Source organism: Geotrypetes seraphini, chromosome 6, assembly GCF_902459505.1.
Source record: "Geotrypetes seraphini chromosome 6, aGeoSer1.1, whole genome shotgun sequence".
Taxonomy (NCBI): domain Eukaryota; kingdom Metazoa; phylum Chordata; class Amphibia; order Gymnophiona; family Dermophiidae; genus Geotrypetes; species Geotrypetes seraphini.
The window spans coordinates 233,134,402-233,154,959 of NC_047089.1; the positions used below are offsets into that span (position 1 = coordinate 233,134,402).

A 20,558-nucleotide genomic window follows, 5' to 3' on the forward strand; every position below is an offset into this window, starting at 1 on the left:
AGGGCATTCTGGTGCACCCCTACCTGGACGACTGGTTGATTCGGGCAAAGTCGTTGCAGGAGAGCTCCCGGGTTACGGCTCGGGTGGTGGAGTTTCTCCGGTCGCTGGGCTGGGTGGTCAACCTTTCCAAGAGTCGGTTGGTCCCGGCTCAGCGTCTGGAGTACCTTGGGGTTCTGTTCGACACCTCCTTGGGGAAGGTCTTCCTTCCAGGGGCCCGGGTGAGCAAATTGCAATCTCAGATTCGCCTGCTTTTGGCGTCCCGGTGTCCTCGGGCGCGAGATTTCCTCCAAGTCTTGGGGTCGATGGCGGCGTCCCTGGACGTGGTGAGGTGGGCGCGGGCCCACATGCGTCCTCTTCAGTATGCTCTGCTCCGGAGGTGGTCACCCCAGAGGCACGGTTTGGAGGTTCCTGTCCACCTGCGAGGCGTGGCGCGCTGCAGTCTGCGTTGGTGGCTCCGGACCCCTCACCTGGTTCAGGGGGTGGGTCTGGATCTCCCGCAGTGGACGGTGCTCCTTACGGATGCGAGTCTCCTCGGTTGGGGGGCTCAGTGTTTGGGTCACTCAGCTCAGGGCACCTGGTCCACGGAGGAGGCCTCCTGGTCGATCAACGTGTTGGAGACCAGAGCGGTCTGTCTGGCGCTGTTAGCTTTCCGCTCCCTTTGGTTGGGCAAGTCAGTCAGAGTCCTGTCGGACAATGCCGCGGCGGTGGCTTATGTCAATCGTCAGGGGGGCACCAAGAGCACTCAGGTGGCGCAGGAGGCGGCTCGGCTCATGCTTTGGGCGGAGTCCCATCTTCTGGACCTCTCGGCCTCTCACATAGCCGGGGTAGAAAATGTTCAGGCGAACTTCCTCAGTCGTCACTTCTTGGATTCAGGAGAGTGGTGTCTCGGCTCCGTGGCGTTTCAGTTGATAGTGCAGGCTTGGGGGCAGCCCCTGATGGACCTGATGGCCAAGAGTGGCAACGCCAAAGTGCCCCGCTTCTTCAATCGTCGCAGGGACAGTCTGGCCGAGGGTCTGGATGCTCTGGTCCAACCGTGGCCAACGGAGGGGCTGTTGTATGTGTTCCCTCCTTGGCCATTAGTGGGCAGAGTACTTCTTCGCATTAGAAACATAGAAACATAGAAAAAGCGGCAGAAAAGGGCTACAGCCCACCAAGTCTGCCCATTCCAAGTATCCCCCCCCTGAATTTACTTCCTTAAAGATCCCACAAGAGTATCCCATTTATTCTTAAAATCCGTCACGCTGCTGGCCTTTACCACCTGGAGTGGTAGTCTGTTCCAATGATCCACCACTCTTTCGGTGAAGAAGTACTTCCTGGAGTCGCCGTGAAACTTCCCTCCCCTGACTTTCAGCGGATGTCCTCTGGTGGTCGAGGGACCCATTGGCCAGAAGATATCATCTTCTGACTCGATGTGTCCCGTGATGTATTTATACGTTTCGATCATATCTCCCCGTTCTCTTCTTTCCTCGAGTGAGTACAGTCGCAACTTCTGTAGTCTTTCATCATACGGGAGATCCTTGAGCCCCACGACCATCCTGGTGGCCGTTCGCTGAACCGACTCGATCCTTAGCACGTCCTTTCGGTAGTGTGGTCTCCAAAACTGAACACAGTACTCCAAGTGCGGCCTCACCATGGCTTTGTACAACGGCATCATAACTTCCGGTCTCCTGCTGACGAAACCTCTGCGGATACACCCCAATATTTGTCTTGCCTTGGAGGAAGCCTTCTCCACTTGATTGGCAACTTTCATGTCTTCACTAATGATCACTCCTAGATCGCGTTCCTCCGTGGTCCTAACCAAGGTCTCGCCATTTAGTACATAAGCTCTACGCGGGTTTCTCTTGCCCAAGTGCATTATCTTGCATTTCTTAGCATTGAAGCCTAGCTGCCAAGTATTTGACCATTGTTCCAGCAGCAGTAGGTCGTGTGTCATATTATCAGGTAATGAGCTTTTGCTTACTATGTTGCAAAGTTTGGCGTCGTCGGCGAATAGTGATACCCTTCCTCTAAGTCCTTGTGTCATATCCCTTATGAATAAGTTGAATAGAATTGGGCCCAGGACCGATCCCTGCGGCACTCCACTGATCACGTCCGACGCTTCAGATGGGGTACCATTCACCACCACCTTCTGACGTCTGCCGTTCAGCCAATCCCCAATCCATGTAGTTAGAATGTCTCCTAATCCTATCTATTTTAGCTTGTTCAGTAATCTTCGATGAGGGACGCTATCAAATGCTTTGCTGAAGTCCAAATATACCACGTCTAGTGACTCTCCGGCGTCCAGTTGTCTAGTAACCCAGTCAAAAAAGCTAATCAGGTTAGATTGGCATGATCTACCCCTGGTGAACCCGTGTTGGTGTGGATCACGTAGGTTTTCTTCGTCTAGGATTGTGTCAATATGCTGTTTGATCAGCGTTTCTATGAGTTTACACACTATAGACGTGAGACTCACTGGTCTGTAGTTTGCTGTCTCTGACCTGCAACCCTTTTTGTGGAGTGGGATTACATTGGCGGTTTTCCAGTCCAAGGGGACCCTTTCTGTGCTTAGGGAAAGATTGAAAAGATCCGATAATGGTTCTGCCAGGACTTCTCTTAACTCCCTGAGCATTCTGGGGTGTAGGTTATCCGGTCCCATTGCTTTGTTTACTTTGAGTCTTGATAGTTCGTTGTAGACGCTACTGGGCGTAAATTCGAAATCTTGAAACGGGTCTTTCCGGTTATCTCTCGTCTGAAGCTGAGGACCAGCTCCCGGTGCTTCACGAGTGAATACTGAACAGAAGTATTTGTTTAGTAATTCTGGTCTGGTGGTTCTGGTGGCTCCGGATTGGCCTCGACATCCGTGGTATGCGGATCTGGTGAGGCATCTGGTGGCGGATCCTCTTCCTCTGCCTCTCTTGGACGATCTTCTGACGCAAGGTCCCATTCCCATGTTCGACCCGTCTCTCTTCTGTCTTACGGCTTGGCTCTTGAAAGGGGTCGCCTTAGTAAGAAGGGATATTCAGATGAGGTGATCTCTACGCTCTTGGGGTCCCGGAGGCTTTCTACCTCTCGGGCTTATGTGCGGGTTTGAAGTCTCTTTGAGGGGTGGTGCCGGGCGCAGGGAGTGGTCTCTTTTCGCGCTTCCCTGCCTACCATTCTAGAGTTCTTGCAGGATGGCCTGGATAGAGGCCTGGCTTGGTCTTCTCTCCGGGTTCAACTTGCGGCCCTGTCGGCTTTTCGAGGGTTGGTGACAGGTCAGCGTTTGTCGGCCATTCCTGATGTGATTCGCTTTTTGCGGGCGGCCAAGTTGCTCAGGCCTCCCCTACGGCTCTCTGTTCCCTCTTGGGATCTCAATCTGGTTCTCTCTGTTTTGGTGCGCCCGCCTTTCGAGCCATTGGATGGCTGTTCTTTGAAGGACCTTACTCTGAAGGCGGTCTTTTTGGTGGCCATTACTTCCGCTAGGCGTGTTTCTGAGCTACAGGCTTTCTCTTGTAGGGCTCCCTTCTTGGAGTTTTCTAGGGAGCGGGTTGTCTTGCGGCCTGTTCCTTCCTTTTTGCCGAAAGTAGTTTCTCCTTTTCATGTCAATCAATCGGTGGTCCTCCCAGTCTTGGGTAGTCGGGAGGGCTCTTCTGAGCAACGGCAGCTGCGCAAGTTGGATGTCGGTCGGGTCCTTCGCTCTTATGTGCAGCGGACCCAGGAAGTCCGGAAATCCGATCATCTCTTTGTCCTTCTGGCGGGTCCTCGTCGGGGGGCTGGCGCTTCTAAGGCTACTATTGCGCGCTGGATCAAGGAGACGATTGCTTCCGCTTATCTTCTGAGACAGAAGCCTGTTCCGGAGTTTCTCAAGGCTCATTCCACTCGGGGTCAGGCAGCTTCTTGGGCTGAGTCATCGCTCGTGCATCCAGTGGATATTTGTAAGGCTGCGGTTTGGTCCTCCTTGCATTCCTTTGTTAGACATTATCGGGTAGATGTTCAGGCGCGTTGGGACGCGGTGTTCAGTGAGCGTGTTCTGGTATCGGCCCTGCGGGGGTCCCGCCCGTGAGAGGGACTGCTTTGGTACGTCCCATTTGTAAAGATTAACCTCTACTGGTCTGGAGAGTGCTAAAGAAGGAGAAATTAGGTTCTTACCTGCTAATTTACTTTCTTTTAGCTTCTCCAGACCAGTAGAGGTCCCCACCCTGTCCGTTGTTGTTATCGTTGTGTTGTTGGGGCTGTTTCGCGGGCAGTTTTTGTTTTTTGCTGCGGGTTCTAGTATTTTTCTAGGGCCGGGGAGAATTGAAGAACAGCGGCTGTGGCTCGGCTGGCTTAGCTGGCGAGCTGTGGGGACATTTTTCCTTCGGGTATTTCTCCTCTGCATTTTCCAACAGCACTTGGGTATGTTAATTGTTACTCCTGTTCGGAGTATTGTTTTCTTTCTGTTTTCCAGTTCTTGGTTCTGCTTGGCTATTCGGCAGACTGAGGTAAATAGAGAAGGGAGTATATTATATACTGTCCCACAGTTTTGTTTTCAGTCTCCACCTTCTGGTCATGATTGGATATATACCCATTTGTAAAGATTAACCTCTACTGGTCTGGAGAAGCTAAAAGAAAGTAAATTAGCAGGTAAGAACCTAATTTCTCCTTCTGTCAACTCAATTTTTAACGAGCAAGCCTGTAAAAGGGGCACCAGCACAGCAGAACACAGCAGCAAAACAGCAGAAAAGATATTTTCATAGTAACGGCTAAGAATGCTTAGATGGACCAGAAAAGAAAGTGAAACTATGAATCGTAATCATCACATTTCAAAGGCCTGTTTAACATAGAGAAGTGATTGTTTCCAGTGCAACAGGGATCGTATGCTGAACCAAGGGTCTTACATTTGCTTCCGCGAGTCTGTTGCAGGAGATACTAATTCCTGTTTTCAGTACCTCCTCCTCCCTGTTCTCTGCTGCCCCAATCAGTTACTTGTGCAAACAAGCCTGTAGGAGCAATTTTGATCTGCTCTGTCTTCTTTTTTATTTTTCAAGTATTTTTTGCAGTTTTTGCATGGATTTTGTGCCTTTCTTCAGCTCCAGTGACTCCCTAGCCTGTGTGAAAGGAGCAGTCTTTGTTCTGCAGCTGACAGGTGGATCTTGCAGGGACCTGCTCAGCCAGCCTGCTTGAACTGTGGAGCTCGGGGCTTCCCCTTCTGTATGCTGTCTCCTTGACTTGATCAGGAGTGCTAACGCAGGCTATACGGGCACCAATTGCATTTCTTCAGAGTGCGCATGGTGTTGGCTGCACTTTCTTACACCCTCCTTGTGGCATTGGGATTCTGGTCCCGGAGGTTGAAGCTTAGTCCAGCTGTGGGCCAACTGGCAGTTGAAGAGGCAGCTTTACTGGTGTCAGAGGTCCTCTCCGAATTTCAGCTACCCTGTGAAGAGCTGTGGCAGCTGCAGCACATCTTCCAGTGTCTGGTTTCCCAAGTCCCGTGTGAACTGACGGTAACCATTTAGGGAGTGGTGCGGCACGGGCCCAGGCTGGAGCGCACAAAGCTCGCTCCTGCTTTGTGTGCTGCTGGCCCCGAGATAATGAGGCAGCAGTCCAGCAAGGAGGGGCAGGAGCGCGGAAAGCTTGCTCCTGCCGATACACCGTTGGACCACCAGGATTTAAGGGGGATTTTAAAAGGTACGATGGGGGGAGGGGAGAATTGTTATATTTGCTCCATAAGACGCGCAGACACTTCCACCCACTTTTTTGGGGGAAAAAGTGTGTCTTATGGGGCGAAAAATACAGTAGTTAGTTGGGGTTTCCCCAGAGTTCCACAGTTTATTATGGCTTTTTGCTAATAAAGATTGTTGTTTGTTCCTTCCCTCTCCATGGCATGTTTATGAGCTATGTGTTTATATTTTTGAGCAGATCAAAGACTTGTTGGGGAAATCTCCCCGTTGTCCTTCCCCTGTTCTCTCCTTTATGTTGCTAACAGTAATCAGTATCTCCTGCAACAGACTCGCGGGAACGGATGCAAGACCCTTGATTCAGCATACCATCCCTATCTATTAGAAAAGATATTATGAATGTAAGAACCTAATCTCTTTTTCAAAAAGTATTGTACACAAAAGCTGCTTAGTTTATTTGTCAGAGTGCATTGAGAATTCATTGCACTATGATGCCAAACTACATTCTGTATTCCTGGAGAGTCTTGGGTTGTGTCCCTTAAGGGCAGTACAAGTATATGAGATATAATTTAAAAATGATAATAAAAGAGAAGCACAGTTTCATTCCAAAACTCCAACCTGAACCATATTTCATTGTTGTATCAAGAATGATGTTTGAAGGACGAGGCTTATTCAAATGTAAAGTCATCAGAGGTTCTTATCTCAGAATTTATAGTAACTAATTTTATGCAATTAATAACGCTAGAAACTTAGTTATTTTTTGGTAATTAGTTCCACACAGCAAATTGTTCCCTATGTTTATGAAGAAGGTATGTTTTGCTTTTTTTTAAAGACTTACTATGGTGGCACTGGGAGACAAACTGAATGACTACTGGAATGAAATGAAGTTGAAAAAATGTAAAGATGATTCAATGAATTTACCAATCGAGGAAGTAGAGTAAGTGAGACCATGGAAATTTCCTATGAGTTACTTTTTTCTTAAGAAATCAAATGATCATTGAACAGTCCTTTGTTGTATGCATCTTCTGAAATAAAACCAAGAATATTATAGAGCTCCTTTTACAAAGGCATGCTAGGGCCTTAACGCACAGAATAGCGCACGCTAGCCACTACTGCCTCCTTTTGAGCAGGCGGTAGACTTTCAGCTAGCGTGCGCTTATCCGGTGCGTGCGCTAAAACCACTAGTGCACCTTCGTAAAAGGAGACCATAATGTATTGCTTCATGGTGTGTTGAGTAATGCACACAGCTGTGATCACCATATCTCAAGAAAGATATAGTGGAATTAGAAAAGGTTCAAAGAATTGTGACCAAAATTATAAAGGGGATGGAATTCCTCTCGTATGAGGAAAGACTAAAGAGGTTAGGGTTCTTTAGCTTAGAAAAGAGATGATTGAGGGTGGATATTGTTAAGGTCTGAGTGGTGTAGAACGGGTAAGAGTGAATTGATTTTTCACCCTTTCAAAAAGTACAAAAACCATGGGACACTCAATGAAATTACATGGAAATACTTTTAAAACAAATAGAAGGAAACATTTTTTACTCAAAGAATAGTTAAGCTCTGGAACTCATTGTCAGAGGATGTGGTAATAGCAGTTAGCATAGCTGGATTTAAGAAAGGTTTGGATAAATTCCTGTAGGAAAGATCCATAGTCTGCTATTGAGACAGACATTGGGGGGGGGGGAGGGAAGTTGCTGCTTGCATGGATTGGTAGCATGGAATGTTGCTCTTCTGGAATTTGTTGGTGAAAGCAGTTAACTTAGCAGGGTTTAAAAAAGATTTGGATAATTTCCTAAAACAGAAGTCCATAAGCTGTTAAGATGGACTTTGGGAAATATACTGCTTATTCCTAGGATAGGCAGCAGAAAATCTGTTTTACTCCTTAGGATTTTGTCAGGTACTTGTGACCTGGGTTAGTCACTGTTGGAAACAGGATACTTCCGTCTGTCCCAGTATGGCAACTCTTATGTTCTTATGTTGAGTTTCTGCCAGGTACTGTGACCTGGGTTGACCACTGTTGGAAATAGGAAAGTGGGCTAGGTGGACCATTGGTCTGGTTATGTTTTTAACTAGTTGGAGAATTGGTTATTAGTTGAGCTGAGAGGTATGTCACTTGAGGTTTTAAGATCGAAAATAAAACAATTATATTTTTAGAAAGAGGGCATATATCAAATTTAATTTGATCTGGAGCATATATAATACTTGGAGGAGTCTGTAGCCTTCTACTCCCACTCTTTCCCTCCCTTGTTCTTCCTTCCCCCAAAAGGGGTTTAAATAATTGGATGGGAAGTTGCTTCCTCACCTCAAGCCATCAGAAGAACTCTGCAACATTTGTTCCAGGCTATACTAGTGTTTAGTGGAAACAGGTGGGAGTATGTACTTTTATTGCAAGGAGGTATGATTTCATTTCTTTGGCTAGTCCTGAAAGGTCTTGGATTAATGGCCAAGTGATCAGACCAGCAGCTGCGCTTCTTCCAGATTGCTAGGCTAGAGTAGTCTTTCCCACTGGCTCGGCTCATGTGCCTGAAGTAATTATCACTGAGCTGCAATAGTCAAAAGAATAAGTAAGGATGCAAAGAGCAGTCTTATCAAATAAGCGATCGACAGAGTAAAATCTGTTTTAGTTTACGTTCAACAATTTTTATTGCACACCAAACATAGAATAGTAGAAGGTTATCATGCCGCTGTAACGGGCCATGGTGCACCCTCACCTGGAGTACTGCATCCAGCACTGGTCACTGTACATGAAGAAGGACAAGGTACTACTCGAAAGGGTCCAGATAAAAGCAACTAAAATGGTTAAGGGGCTGGAGAAGTTGCCGAACAGCAAGAGATTAGAGAAACTGGGCCTCTTCTCCCTTGAAGAAGAGGAGACTGCGAGGGGACATGATCGAAACATTCAAAATACTGAAGGGAATAGACTTAGTAGATAAAGACAGGTTGTTCACCCTCTCCAAGGTAGGGAGAACGAGAGGGCACTCTCTAAAGTTGAAAGGGGATAGATTCCACACAAACGTAAGGAAGTTCTTCTTCACCCAGAGAGTGGTAGAGAACTGGAACGCTCTTTTGGAGTGTGTTATAGGGGAAGGCACCCTCCAGGATTTCGAGACAAAGTTGGACAAGTTCATTCTAAACTGGTGAGACTGGACTCATTTGGAGCACTGGTCTTGACCTTGGGGCCCGCCGTGTGAGTGGACTGCTGGGCAGGATGGACCACTGGTCTGACCCAGCAGCGGCAATTCTTATGTTCTATAACAACAGATATAGTTCAAATAATTTTCTTAGTTTCCCTACAGAAAAACATATCACATCTAAAGCCCCTTAAATCCCCCCCATACCAACCCAATAGTCACATAAACTAAGAAAACACTGCCTATGGAGATACAGCTTATACTATCACACACCCCTATAGCTCACACACAAAGGATGGTCAAACGGTACAGCATACCAAAACTGAGGACAACAAAATGGCAGATTGCTTAATGACTTAATCCCACATTTGACAAACCTTCAACTTAAAATCCATTTTAGTTTTAGAGGTTTGAGATTGGAAACTCAAGGAGTTTTGTAGGATAAGGCTCAGAATTTTTATTATGGGGCTGAAAGTTATGAGAGTCCCTGCCAAAGACAAAGCGACTGTAGGAGTAGGACATCCTTTGTGACTTATAAGTCCTCTTGATTTATCTGGGTTCAGTCTAGGTTTATGTAGTTGAAGCCAGTGGGCTATTCATGACTGGATACAATTGAGGTTATTGATCTCCTTATCATCACAGTTTAAGCTCACCAAGAGCTGAATGTCATCCATGTAAACAAATGATATTAAATCTAGTAATTGGATGAGAGGGGAGACAAAAAAACTGAACATAAGATTTTCTGCTGCTGGGTCAGACCAGTGGTCTATTGTGCCCAGCAGTCCGCTCATGCGGCGGCCCTTAGGTCAAAGACCAGTGCCCTATTTGAGTCTAGCCTTACTTGCGTATGTTCTGTTCCAGTAGGAACTTATCCAACCTTGTCTTGAATCCCTGAAGGGTGCTTTCCCCTATAACAGACTCCAGGAGAGCATTCCAGACCTCCACCACTCTCTGGGTGAAGAAGAACTTCCTTACGTTTATACAAAATCTTTTCCCTTCTAACTTTAGCGAGTGCCCTCTCGTTCTCTTCACCTTGGAGAGGGTGAACAATCTCTTTGTCTCTAATAAGTCAATTCCCTTCAATATCTTGAATGTTTCGATCATGTCCCCTCTCAGTGTCTGGGTAAGGATGAAACCCATAGGGAAGAGAGTAGGAATGTGAGGAAGTCTTTAGCCAAAGAACAGTACTGAAAGATATGATTGAAACCACTTGAGTACAGTGTTAGTGATGCCTATTTTCCTGCAGTCTGGTAAATAAAAGGCTGTGGTCTAGCAGATCAAATACTGAGTAAAGGTCCAAGGATAAGAGAATCAGGGTTCTATCTTCATCTAATGCTATTAGATGAATGTTTTTAAATCTAAGAGTTGTTTCAGTGCTATGTGATTTTCTAAAACCAGTGGTGGAGGTGAAGAGTATTTGTTTTTCTCCAAATATTCTAGCCATTCATTAATTTTGGAAATAAAAGGGACTTGGGCAATTAGTTAATGGATTCCTGAGATGGGGCTAATTTAGTGCCCTTCACTTTGAGGTAGATATAGGCAAGTTTCCAAGATGGAGGAACTGTTCCCTGGTGTAGAATCGGTTCCCTGGTGTAGACTTGGTTATTATCATGCGGAGGTATGAAATAAGGATGGTCTGAAATAACTTAAGAATATAAAAATTGCCATACTGTTACAGACTGAAAGTCCATCAAACCCAGTATCCTGTTTCCAACAGTGGCCAACCCAGATCCCAAGCACCTAGATGGATCCCAAGTAGCAAAACAGATTCTATGCTGCTTATCCTAGGAATAAGCAGTGGATTTCCCCAAGCCATCTCAATAATGGCCTATGGACTTCTCTTTTAGGAAATTATCCAAACCGTTTTTAAACCCCCGCTAAGTTAACTGGAACAGAATTATGTTTAAATCGTGTTTATTGGAAATGATGAACAAAGAGCACAACAATTGGAAAGAACACATTATTCCAGGACAAGCAGGCATGATATTCTCACATGTGGGTGACGTCATCTACGGAGCCCCGATGCGGAAGCGTTTTCAAGCAAACTTGATTGAAGATTTAAGTTTGCTCTGCTGCTCCACGCATGCGTGCCTTCCTGCTCCACTAGGGGGTGCATCCCCTCGTGGTCTCCAGTTCAAAATTTTCCGCGAGCCTAGAAGACGTGTTTTTCAGGCTCTGCCCCAACTGCCTTCTAGCACCGCGATTTTTTCTTGTTTTTTCACGATTAAGTCGCTGTGCGCGAATTCTTTACTCCTTTACTTGATTCCTGCTTCGTTTTCGACGACCCGGAGGCTTCCGGGTCCCCGTGGCCGCGTGGCTAACCGAGCAGCGGCTACTTTCGATTTAATGTCCCGGCCTTTGACCGGCTTTAAAAAGTGCACCCGGTGCGAGCGGCTTCTTTCTCTCACAGATCCGCATCGCCGGTGCATCCTCTGTCTGGGGGCGGCTCATCCAACCGACTCCTGTCCCCAGTGCGCTATTTTCCAAAACCGAGCCCTCCGCCGAAGAAAAGCCCGCATGGCGGATCTCTTCACCCCGGACCAACCCTCCACCTCGGCCTCGAGGTCGGCCCCGGCCTTGACCTCGGCCCCGGAAACCTCAGCATCGCCTCGAGACTCGACCCCGAAGTCCTCGGGACAACAAAAAGCCTCGGCTCCGGGTAAGTCCCCTCTTCCCTCTTCAGGTTCTGTAACAGCGAAGAAGCCAACCTCGGGGACAGCGGCGACGCATGGCGGAAGCCCCATGCTTACAGCCCCGCCTAAGCCCTCCAAGCCTTCGGGCCGGGCCTCCACCACACGGGAATACTCTAATACGAGGTCGCCCCCGGTGGAGCGCACCGAGGCAGTGGACATGCCTTCGATGCTGTCCGTGCCCGTCTTCCAGGACCTACTCCGAGCGATGATCACGTCGGAGCTGTCCGCTGCAATGGCCCAGTTTCAATCGGCCTCGACCTCGAATGTGCCAAACCAGCCTGAGCCTCACACCGAACAACCTTGAGGAAAGGTGCGCAACCCTCGCCGCATCCCATCCTCTTCGGACTCCTCGCCGAGACGCCCGAGACGTTCCCCCTCCGCAGACCGCAGAGGGGCAAAACGTCGGGTTAGAACGACAGAAACCTCGAACCGCCGTACCTCCAAGAGGGCACGAGGTTCACCAACTCTACGAGGCCGTTCTCCCACACCTCGTACGGGACCACTAAGGGTGGCTGAGTTATCACTCTCCAACCCGCGCATCCTCCGAACTCCCCCTCGGACGCATTCTCCGAGGGAATCCGGATCAAGGTCACCGATCCGACATCAATCGGTACCCCTAACCCCGGCATCGTCTCCGAGGGGCTCCTCGAGACGCCGAAGATCGACAACCCCGGAACACTCTCACAGTGCTTCCCCAGTCTCGGAGCATGGATCAGAGCATGAACCTCGATACTCGAGGGAAGCCTCCTTATCCTTCTCCAACCGACGAAGGTCTCGTTCCCCGACCCCGCACGGGGCCCCGGGGACATCTCGCCCATCCTTCACTCGCTTTGTCCAAGACATGGGCCACGCATTGGACTTAGACCTCCAGTCCGACTCCAGATACTCTAAGGAATACCTGGCGGAGCTGGATATGCCATCACTGCCCAGAGAGTCCCTTCGCTTACCACCTAACCCGGTACTCCAACAGGCCTTCTTCAGGAACCTGGAGACCCCCTACATGGTCACGGCCGTACCCTCCAAAATGGAGGCCAAGTACCGCACAGTACCTTACCCGGGATTCGAGCAACCACAGCTCTCCCACCAATCGCTGCTAGTAGAATCCTCCTTGAAAAAGGCTCACCCGTCCCGGGTCTCAGCAGCGGTCCCCCCAGGCCGAGAAGGCCGAACCCTGGACAAGTTCGGCAGGAGGCTATACCAAAACGCAATGATGGCCTCTAGGGTGCAAAGCTACACTTTCACCTTCACATCATACCTCAAACACCTCATTGGACTATTGAGAGCCTTTGAGATTGACCTACCGGCCTCCCGGCAGGGAACGTTCGGCCTGCTCTTAGAGTCCCTCTCCAACCTGCGCCTCCATCTATTCCACGCGGCCTACGATGGCTTCGAACTCTCCTCCAGAGAAGCAGCCTTCGCTATCGCCATGCGCCGACTAGCTTGGCTGCGCCTGGTCGACATGGACCCCAACTTACAGGACCGGTTGGCTAACCTCCCCTGCGTGGGAAAGGAATTGTTCGATGACACTATCGAGGCGGCGACAAAACGCCTCTCCGAACATGAACGCTCGTTTGCCTCCCTTGTCCGGCAAAAGCCCAAACCGCCAGCGCCCAGGCCATACAGGGCCCCTCCGCGCCGCTACCCACAAAAGTCCACCCCTGCTTTCTCGCGGCCCCCACCCAGACGTCCGCAAACCCACCACAGGGCCATGCCCAAGTCTCAACCGCCCGCGAACACCAAACCATCCCCGTCCTTTTGACGGGACACGCGGAAGGGGGCGGGCCCCCTCCGCCATAGTCCCAGGCCTCCTTCCCATCGGGGGTCGACTCAAAGCCTTTTACCCTCGCTGGGAACAAATCACGTCGGACGCATGGGTCCTTGGCGTGATCTCATCAGGGTACTCTCTCAACTTTCGGGCCATTCCCCCAGACAATCCACCAAGGAATTGCCCTCCCAACCGGACTCAGCTACCTCTACTCCTCTCCGAGGCTCGAGACCTGCTCCGCCTGAGAGCAGTGGAGAAGGTCCCCCCCCGACCAACGGGGGAAGGGCTTCTACTCCCGTTACTTCCTGGTACCGAAAAAAAACGGGAGACCTACGCCCAATACTAGACTTGAGACGCCTCAACAAATTCCTGGTACGGGAAAAGTTTCGGATGCTCTCACTACCAACACTCTACCCCCTGATCGACGAGGGCGACTGGCTCTGCTCCCTCGATCTCAAAGAGGCGTACACACATGTCCCAGTGCACCCCGCTCACCGCAAGTTCTTGCGTTTCCAGGTAGGGGACTGGCACCTACAATACCGAGTCCTCCCCTTCGGACTAGCATCATCACCTCGGGTCTTCACCAAGTGCCTCGTGGTGGTAGCAGCAACCTTACGTTCCCAGGGCCTCCAGGTATTCCCCTACCTGGACGACTGGCTAATCAAAGCCCCGTCCAAGGAAGGGGTTATCTCAGCGACCCAACAGACTATTACCTACCTACAAAGTCTGGGGTTCGAAATAAACTTCCCAAAATCTCAACTACGCCCCTCGCAGTCCCTACAGTTCATCGGGGCCACGCTGGACACGGTTCGCCTCCGTTCCTTCCTCCCCCCTCCGCGCCTGGAGGCGTTAGTAAGTCTGAGCCGAAGGATCTCTCGGCTGACCTCAGTATCAGCTCGACAGATGATGACCCTCCTGGGCCACATGGCCTCCACCGTCCATGTCACACCCTTCGCCCGCCTCCATCTGAGAATCCCTCAATGGACCCTGGCGTCTCAATGGCGTCAAGACCGGGACCCGATCGACCGCTCCGTGACAGTGACTCCTTCATTGCAACGATCGCTCCGCTGGTGGGCCGACTCTTCAAATCTTTCCAAAGGTTTGCTCTTCCTCACCCCACCCCACAGCAAGATACTCACCACGGACTCGTCGGAGTACGCTTGGGGAGCCCATCTGGACGGCCTACGCACCCAAGGAATGTGGTCAGCACAAGACCGTCGCTGCCACATCAACGTGCTAGAACTTCGGGCCATCTACCTCGCAACTGTAGCCTTTCAACATCTGCTCCGCGACCGAGTGGTTCTCATCCGAACCGACAACCAGGTAGCGATGTACTACGTAAACAAACAAGGGGGCACAGGGTCTTGGCCCCTTTGTCGGGAAGCCCTGCGCCTCTGGAAATGGGCAATTTCCAACAACACCTTCCTTCGAGCGGTGTACATACAAGGAGAACAAAACTGTCTGGCGGACAGACTCAGCCGCCTCCTCCAGCCACACGAGTGGTCACTACACTCTCAGGCACTACAAGGAGTGTTCGAACGGTGGGGGACGCCTCAAATAGACCTGTTCGCGTCCCCTCACAATCACAAGCTACCTCTCTTCTGCTCCCGGATATACTCCCCGGACCGGCTCGAGGCCGACGCTTTCCTCCTCAACTGGGAGGGAAGGTTCTTGTACGCGTTCCCGCCGTTTCCTCTGATACTGCGGACGCTTGTCCACCTGAAAACAGTACAAGCCACCCTGATCCTGATTGCCCCTCGCTGGCCACGCCAGCCGTGGTTTTCCCTGCTACTTCAACTCAGTGTCAGAGATCCACTGCCTCTGCCTCTGTTTCCCTCTCTACTGTCACAGGGTCAGGGTTCACTGTTACATCCCAATCTTCAGTCTCTTCATCTGAATGCTTGGTTTCTCTCCCCCTAACTGCTCTCCCCGTGTCTCAATCAGTCAAGGAGATATTGGAGGCCTCCAGAAAAACCTCAACGAGAACCTGCTACTCACAAAAGTGGACCAGATTCTCAACCTGGTGCTCCTCCCACAGCCAGGACCCGGTGTCGGTCCCCGTCCCCCTGGTCCTTGACTATCTACTTCAACTATCTCATTCCGGCCTAAAGACCAACTCCATTCGAGTACACCTCAGTGCAATTGCGGCCTTTCATCAGCCCCTGGAAGGGAAAGCCCTCTCGCTCCATCCCTTAGTCACTCGTTTCATGAAGGGTCTGCTAAACGTCCACCCCCCTCTCAAACCTCCCCCGGTGGTTTGGGACCTTAACGTGGTTCTGGCTCAACTAATGAAACCTCCATTTGAGCCATTAGACAAATGCCATCCAAAATTCCTCACTTGGAAGGTAATTTTCTTACTCGCGCTCACGTCCGCACGGCGGGTTAGTGAGCTACAAGCGCTGGTAGCGGACCCACCCTTCACGGTATTCCATCACGACAAGGTGGTACTCCGCACCCATCCAAAGTTCCTACCTAAAGTAGTGTCTGATTTCCATCTAAATCAGTCCATCGTCTTACCCGTGTTTTTTCCCAAGCCCCACTCTCACCCAGGAGAAGTGGCGCTCCACACTCTTGACTGCAAAAGAGCGTTGGCCTTTTACCTCCAACGCACTCAGCCACACCGGAAAGTCCCACAACTGTTTCTGTCCTTCGACCCAAACCGGTTAGGCCACCCAGTTTCCAAACGCACCTTGTCCAACTGGTTGGCCGATTGCATCTCCTTTTGCTACGCTCAGACTGGTCTCGCGCTGCATGGTCGAGTAACGGGACACAAAGTCCGAGCGATGGCAGCCTCCGTAGCCTTCCTCAGGTCCACACCTATTGAGGAAATCTGCAAGGCTGCCACGTGGTCTTCGGTTCATACCTTCACCTCCCACTACTGTCTGGACTCCCTGTCCAGAAGCGATGGCCGGTTCGGCCAATCGGTATTGCGAAATCTATTTGCTTAAATTGCCAACTTCCCTCCATCCCTCTTCAGTAAGCTTGGAGGTCACCCACATGTGAGAATATCATGCCTGCTTGTCCTGGGATAAAGCACAGTTACTTACCGTAACAGGTGTTATCCAGGGACAGCAGGCATATATTCTCACAACCCACCCACCTCCCCGAGGTTGGCTTCTTGGCTAGTTAAGTGAACTGGAGACCACGAGGGGATGCACCCCCTAGTGGAGCAGGAAGGCACGCATGCGTGGAGCAGCAGAGCAAACTTAAATCTTCAATCAAGTTTGCTTGAAAACGCTTCCGCATCGGGGCTCCGTAGATGACGTCACCCACATGTGAGAATATATGCCTGCTGTCCCTGGATAACACCTGTTACGGTAAGTAACTGTGCTGTATGTCTGGCCACAATATCAAAGAACATTTTCTCCCAGTTCCACCCCCAACCACTTAAAAATTGCCCTCCGTAACCCCCTGCATGCTCCTAACAAATAATAACCGAATTGAAGACCACAGACTGAAATTAATGAAAATTCAATACTCTGCTTCTAGAAACATGTGGCATAGAATTCCAAAAAGGCTCCCAAGTCTGCTGAAACAATTGTCCTTTAGATGAAGTCAGAGAGTGAACCTTTTATCTTTCCAAGGTCAGTAGAGCTATCATATGAGTGCGCCCTACACTCCATAAGGGTGTATCAGGTGTCAGCCAGTTAAGCAAAATCACTTTGTTCGCCACTGTTGCCGCCTTGTGAAGGAATCTTTGGAATCCCTTACGAACAGGTGTGTCCCACTAGTAGAACCAAACAGGGGACTCCACCAGTCCACAGTCCCATTGTTGATGAATAAACGCCATTATAGCCGACCAAAAGGCCTGAACCACAGGGCAGTGCCAAAAACATATGCCCTGGTCGCCCTAGACTTATGACACTTAGGGCAAGTCGTCAGGTCTGTAGGAGCTTGACGAGGCGAGATGTACAGGCACAATAGAAATTTATATTGTATTTCCCACAGGAGTGAGCCATCTGGAATTCCAAAGAAATAGGTAGCATAAGATCGGAAAAGACACTCTGGGGTGACACACTGAAGATCTTCAGACCAGGTTTCCGTCAGCAGCTGATAGGATATCGGGGTTGCTGCCTGCCAGATAGCTGCATGGTTTTGTCAAAGAGGTACTTTGCCATAGGTACCATGGGAGTAAAAGGAGGATAAACACTTTTGCTTCTCCTGAGTCAAATGTGCTGATGATAGTAAGCTCAGATAGTGATGCAGCTGATGATAGGCAAAGATGTCCTTATTAATGAGGCGAAATTCTTGTTGCAAATCCAGGAAGGATTTGGGATTCCCCTCTGGTGTCAATACATGACTGACAAGCTGGAAAGGTTAGCTGTTCTGGAGCTCCGTGGTGACGAGCATGTCTATTCTCTTGGGTAAGAGAAAGGGAACGGCGAAAGACCGAGTCCTGGCGGTTAGCCAAGTACCGCCAGTGAAGCAAACTACCTTGGAGAATTACAGATTTCCAACTGGACCCACGTTGGTTGTCTCTTATGAGCAAGTGCAATACGTGCAAGATACATGTGTGAGTTGCGCTAGCAGCAATGAGATCTTGTTGAGTCCCGAAAACTTTGTCATGCTTTTATGGCATCTCAAAGATTTTCTTGAGCATTTCATCCATTTGTAGTGTGCCTTCTTTAAGATGGGACGCTATACATCCTCCTGTGCATTTCTCCTTGTCCTTAAGATACTAGGACTTCATCTTTTGAGCCTCTTTAAGAAGCTTATTGGAATACGCTCACCCTTCTTGTTCTTGATTTCTATCTCATCCAAGAGAATTTTAAGCCATAAGTTTTTAACATGCACAGATCTCTTTCTCAAGTATGTGGAAACTGGAATGTTGACTAAACAATTTCTGTTCTTTCTTCCAAAGATGGTGTCCTCTTTTTAGATAAGTCAAACCTTTACTTTTGCTTCATGACTGTTGTATACATTAGAAGTACATTGAAGTGACCAATCAATTTCCAAGGTTGGGCAGATTGATTTTCTCTTCGCAAATTTCAGGGAAGGTGAACCAACTTCTAAAACCCATTGCCTAGTAGGCAAGATAATATTTAATTGGCATAATTATTTAATTCCAAAGGGAAACCATTTAAGTTTCAAGTTTATTAGGTATCTTGATTAATCGCTTAATCAAACTTCTAAGCGATGTACACATTAAAATTTACATTTGTTAGGTGACAATACAATACATACGAATGCTTAAAAAGGACTAAATTACAATCAATTTAACATATTCTTAACATTAGGTAAGGAGGGATGAAATACAATTCATTAAAGTAAAGAAGAGACATTAAGGGAAAATACAAGAGGGTAACAGATAAAAAATATAATAAAGTAAAATGGAGTAGTAAGATAATAAAATTAGTTTGCAAAGGCATCTTTAAAAAGGAAAGTTTTTAAGTTACTTTTAAATTTTCCAAATTCCTTCTCCTCCCTTAAAGAAATAGGGAGGGCATTCCAAGTCTGTGGTGCAGTACATGAAAAAATAAATTGTCGTCTCGTGTTTATAATTTTCAGCGAAGGAATAGACAATAAGTTTTGTTCATTAGATCTTAAAATTCTCCTTGCAGAATATGGAATTAATAACTTAAATAAAAAAGCGGGGGTCATATTATATAGGGTTTTGAAGGTGATTATACAAAGTTTATAAGTTATTCTGTGAATAACTGGAAGCCAGTGAGCATTTTTAAGAAGTGGTGTTACATGGTCAAATTTTCTGGATTTGGTTATTAGTTTAATTGATGCATTTTGTATAATTTGAAGACGTTTTATTTCATGTAAAGCAATTCCTTTAAATAGAGAATTGCAATAGTCGATTTTAGACATCACCAAAGAGTGAATCAGGATGTTAAGTGATTTGGGACATAGAAATTTAGAAATAGAGCGAATTTTACGTAACCTGTAAAAGGTAGTTTTCATGATGTTACTAATATGGTCGTGAAAATTAAGTTTGTTATCGAAAATTACCCCTAAAATTTTAATATTTTTGACTGATTGTAGGGGGACGTTTTGAATAGAGATAGGAGTAACAAGAGGGAAACTATCCTTCCATGGAAAAAGCATGACATTAGTTTTTTTGATATTAAGTGCCAATCTGTTTTTATCTAGCCAGTGATAAATTTGGTCAAGTTTTTCATTAATAGCCGAGATTTCAATTATATTATTATTATTTAGAGGATGCAGTAGCTGAATGTCGTCGGCATAGGCAAAAACATGAAAGCCTACAGATTGGCATAATGTCATTAGTGGTGCAAGAAAAATATTGAAAAGTAAGGGTGAAAGAATAGATCCTTGGGGGACCCCATGTGCAATCTGTGAAGGTTTGGAGGAAGATTCCTTGAAAAGAACTGTGGATGTGCGATCGCTGAAATAAGATGTAAACCAATCAAGAACTTCATCTGTAACCCCAATAGATTGGAGTCTGCTAAGAAGAAGTTGATGATCAATCGTATCAAATGCTGCTGAAAGATCAATAGAGATTAACAGCACCGATTGATGTTGATCTAAGAAATATTGAATAGAAGTTGTCATGCCAATCAGGGAGTGTTCCGTGCTATGGTGCTGTCTAAAACCAGTTTGATTCGGATGTAACACGTTAGTTTTTTCTACAAACTCTGAAATTTGGTTGAAAACAATTTTTTCTGTTAATTTTGCTAAAAAGGGGATGTTAGATATTGGTCTATAATTGGATAGATCATCGTGACCAATATTTTTATCTTTAATAATGGGACGGATGTATGACTTTTTCCAATCCAAGGGCACAGTGTGTTGGTTTAAACTTTCGGTAACTAATATATGAATCAAAGGTCCAAAGATGTCAAAATATTGTTTAAGAATTAGAGGTGGTATTTGATCAGCTTTAGAACCTTTGATATTCAGAGTTTTTAGAGTAGCTTCAATCTCATTTAAACTAGGTATTTTAAATTTTGAACATTTAGAAGATAGTGAATCTGGATTAACCTGTTCAAGATGTTTTGAAAATAGTAAGTTATTTTTAAATGTTTTCCTAATGTTAATAATTTTTTCAGTAAAATAGTCGGCAAGTTCTTGAGCAGTGGGAACTATACTACTTGATTCACATTGTTTTTTATTATTCGGTGTTATATTATTGAGGATGGTATAAAGAAGAGAAGGATTTTTAGCTTTTAATATTTTATCGGAATAGTATTTCATTTTGGTTTGATTTATTTTTGCTTTATAGAATTTCGAATGTTCACTGTATGTTAGTAAGTAAACATAGAAAACGTTCTACCAGAGGTGTTTCAATCTTGTGAATGAAGTTGAGTGATGATTTGATTGCAGCTGCAGACCAGGGATATAGTCATTCCTTCTTGAATTCGCAAAGCATTGTCAGCTCCATGTAG

General features: G+C 47.4%; 1 protein-coding gene across 1 annotated transcript in view; it reads left to right on the forward strand.

Moving 5' to 3' along the window:
* Positions 1–20,558, forward strand: part of MORC3 (MORC family CW-type zinc finger 3) — a 140,211-nt gene that overhangs the window by 80,701 nt on the left and 38,952 nt on the right. The window contains exon 10 of the mRNA XM_033949594.1: positions 6,448–6,552. Within this exon, the coding sequence (XP_033805485.1) occupies positions 6,448–6,552 (105 nt within the window). The remainder of the gene's footprint in view (positions 1–6,447; positions 6,553–20,558) is intronic.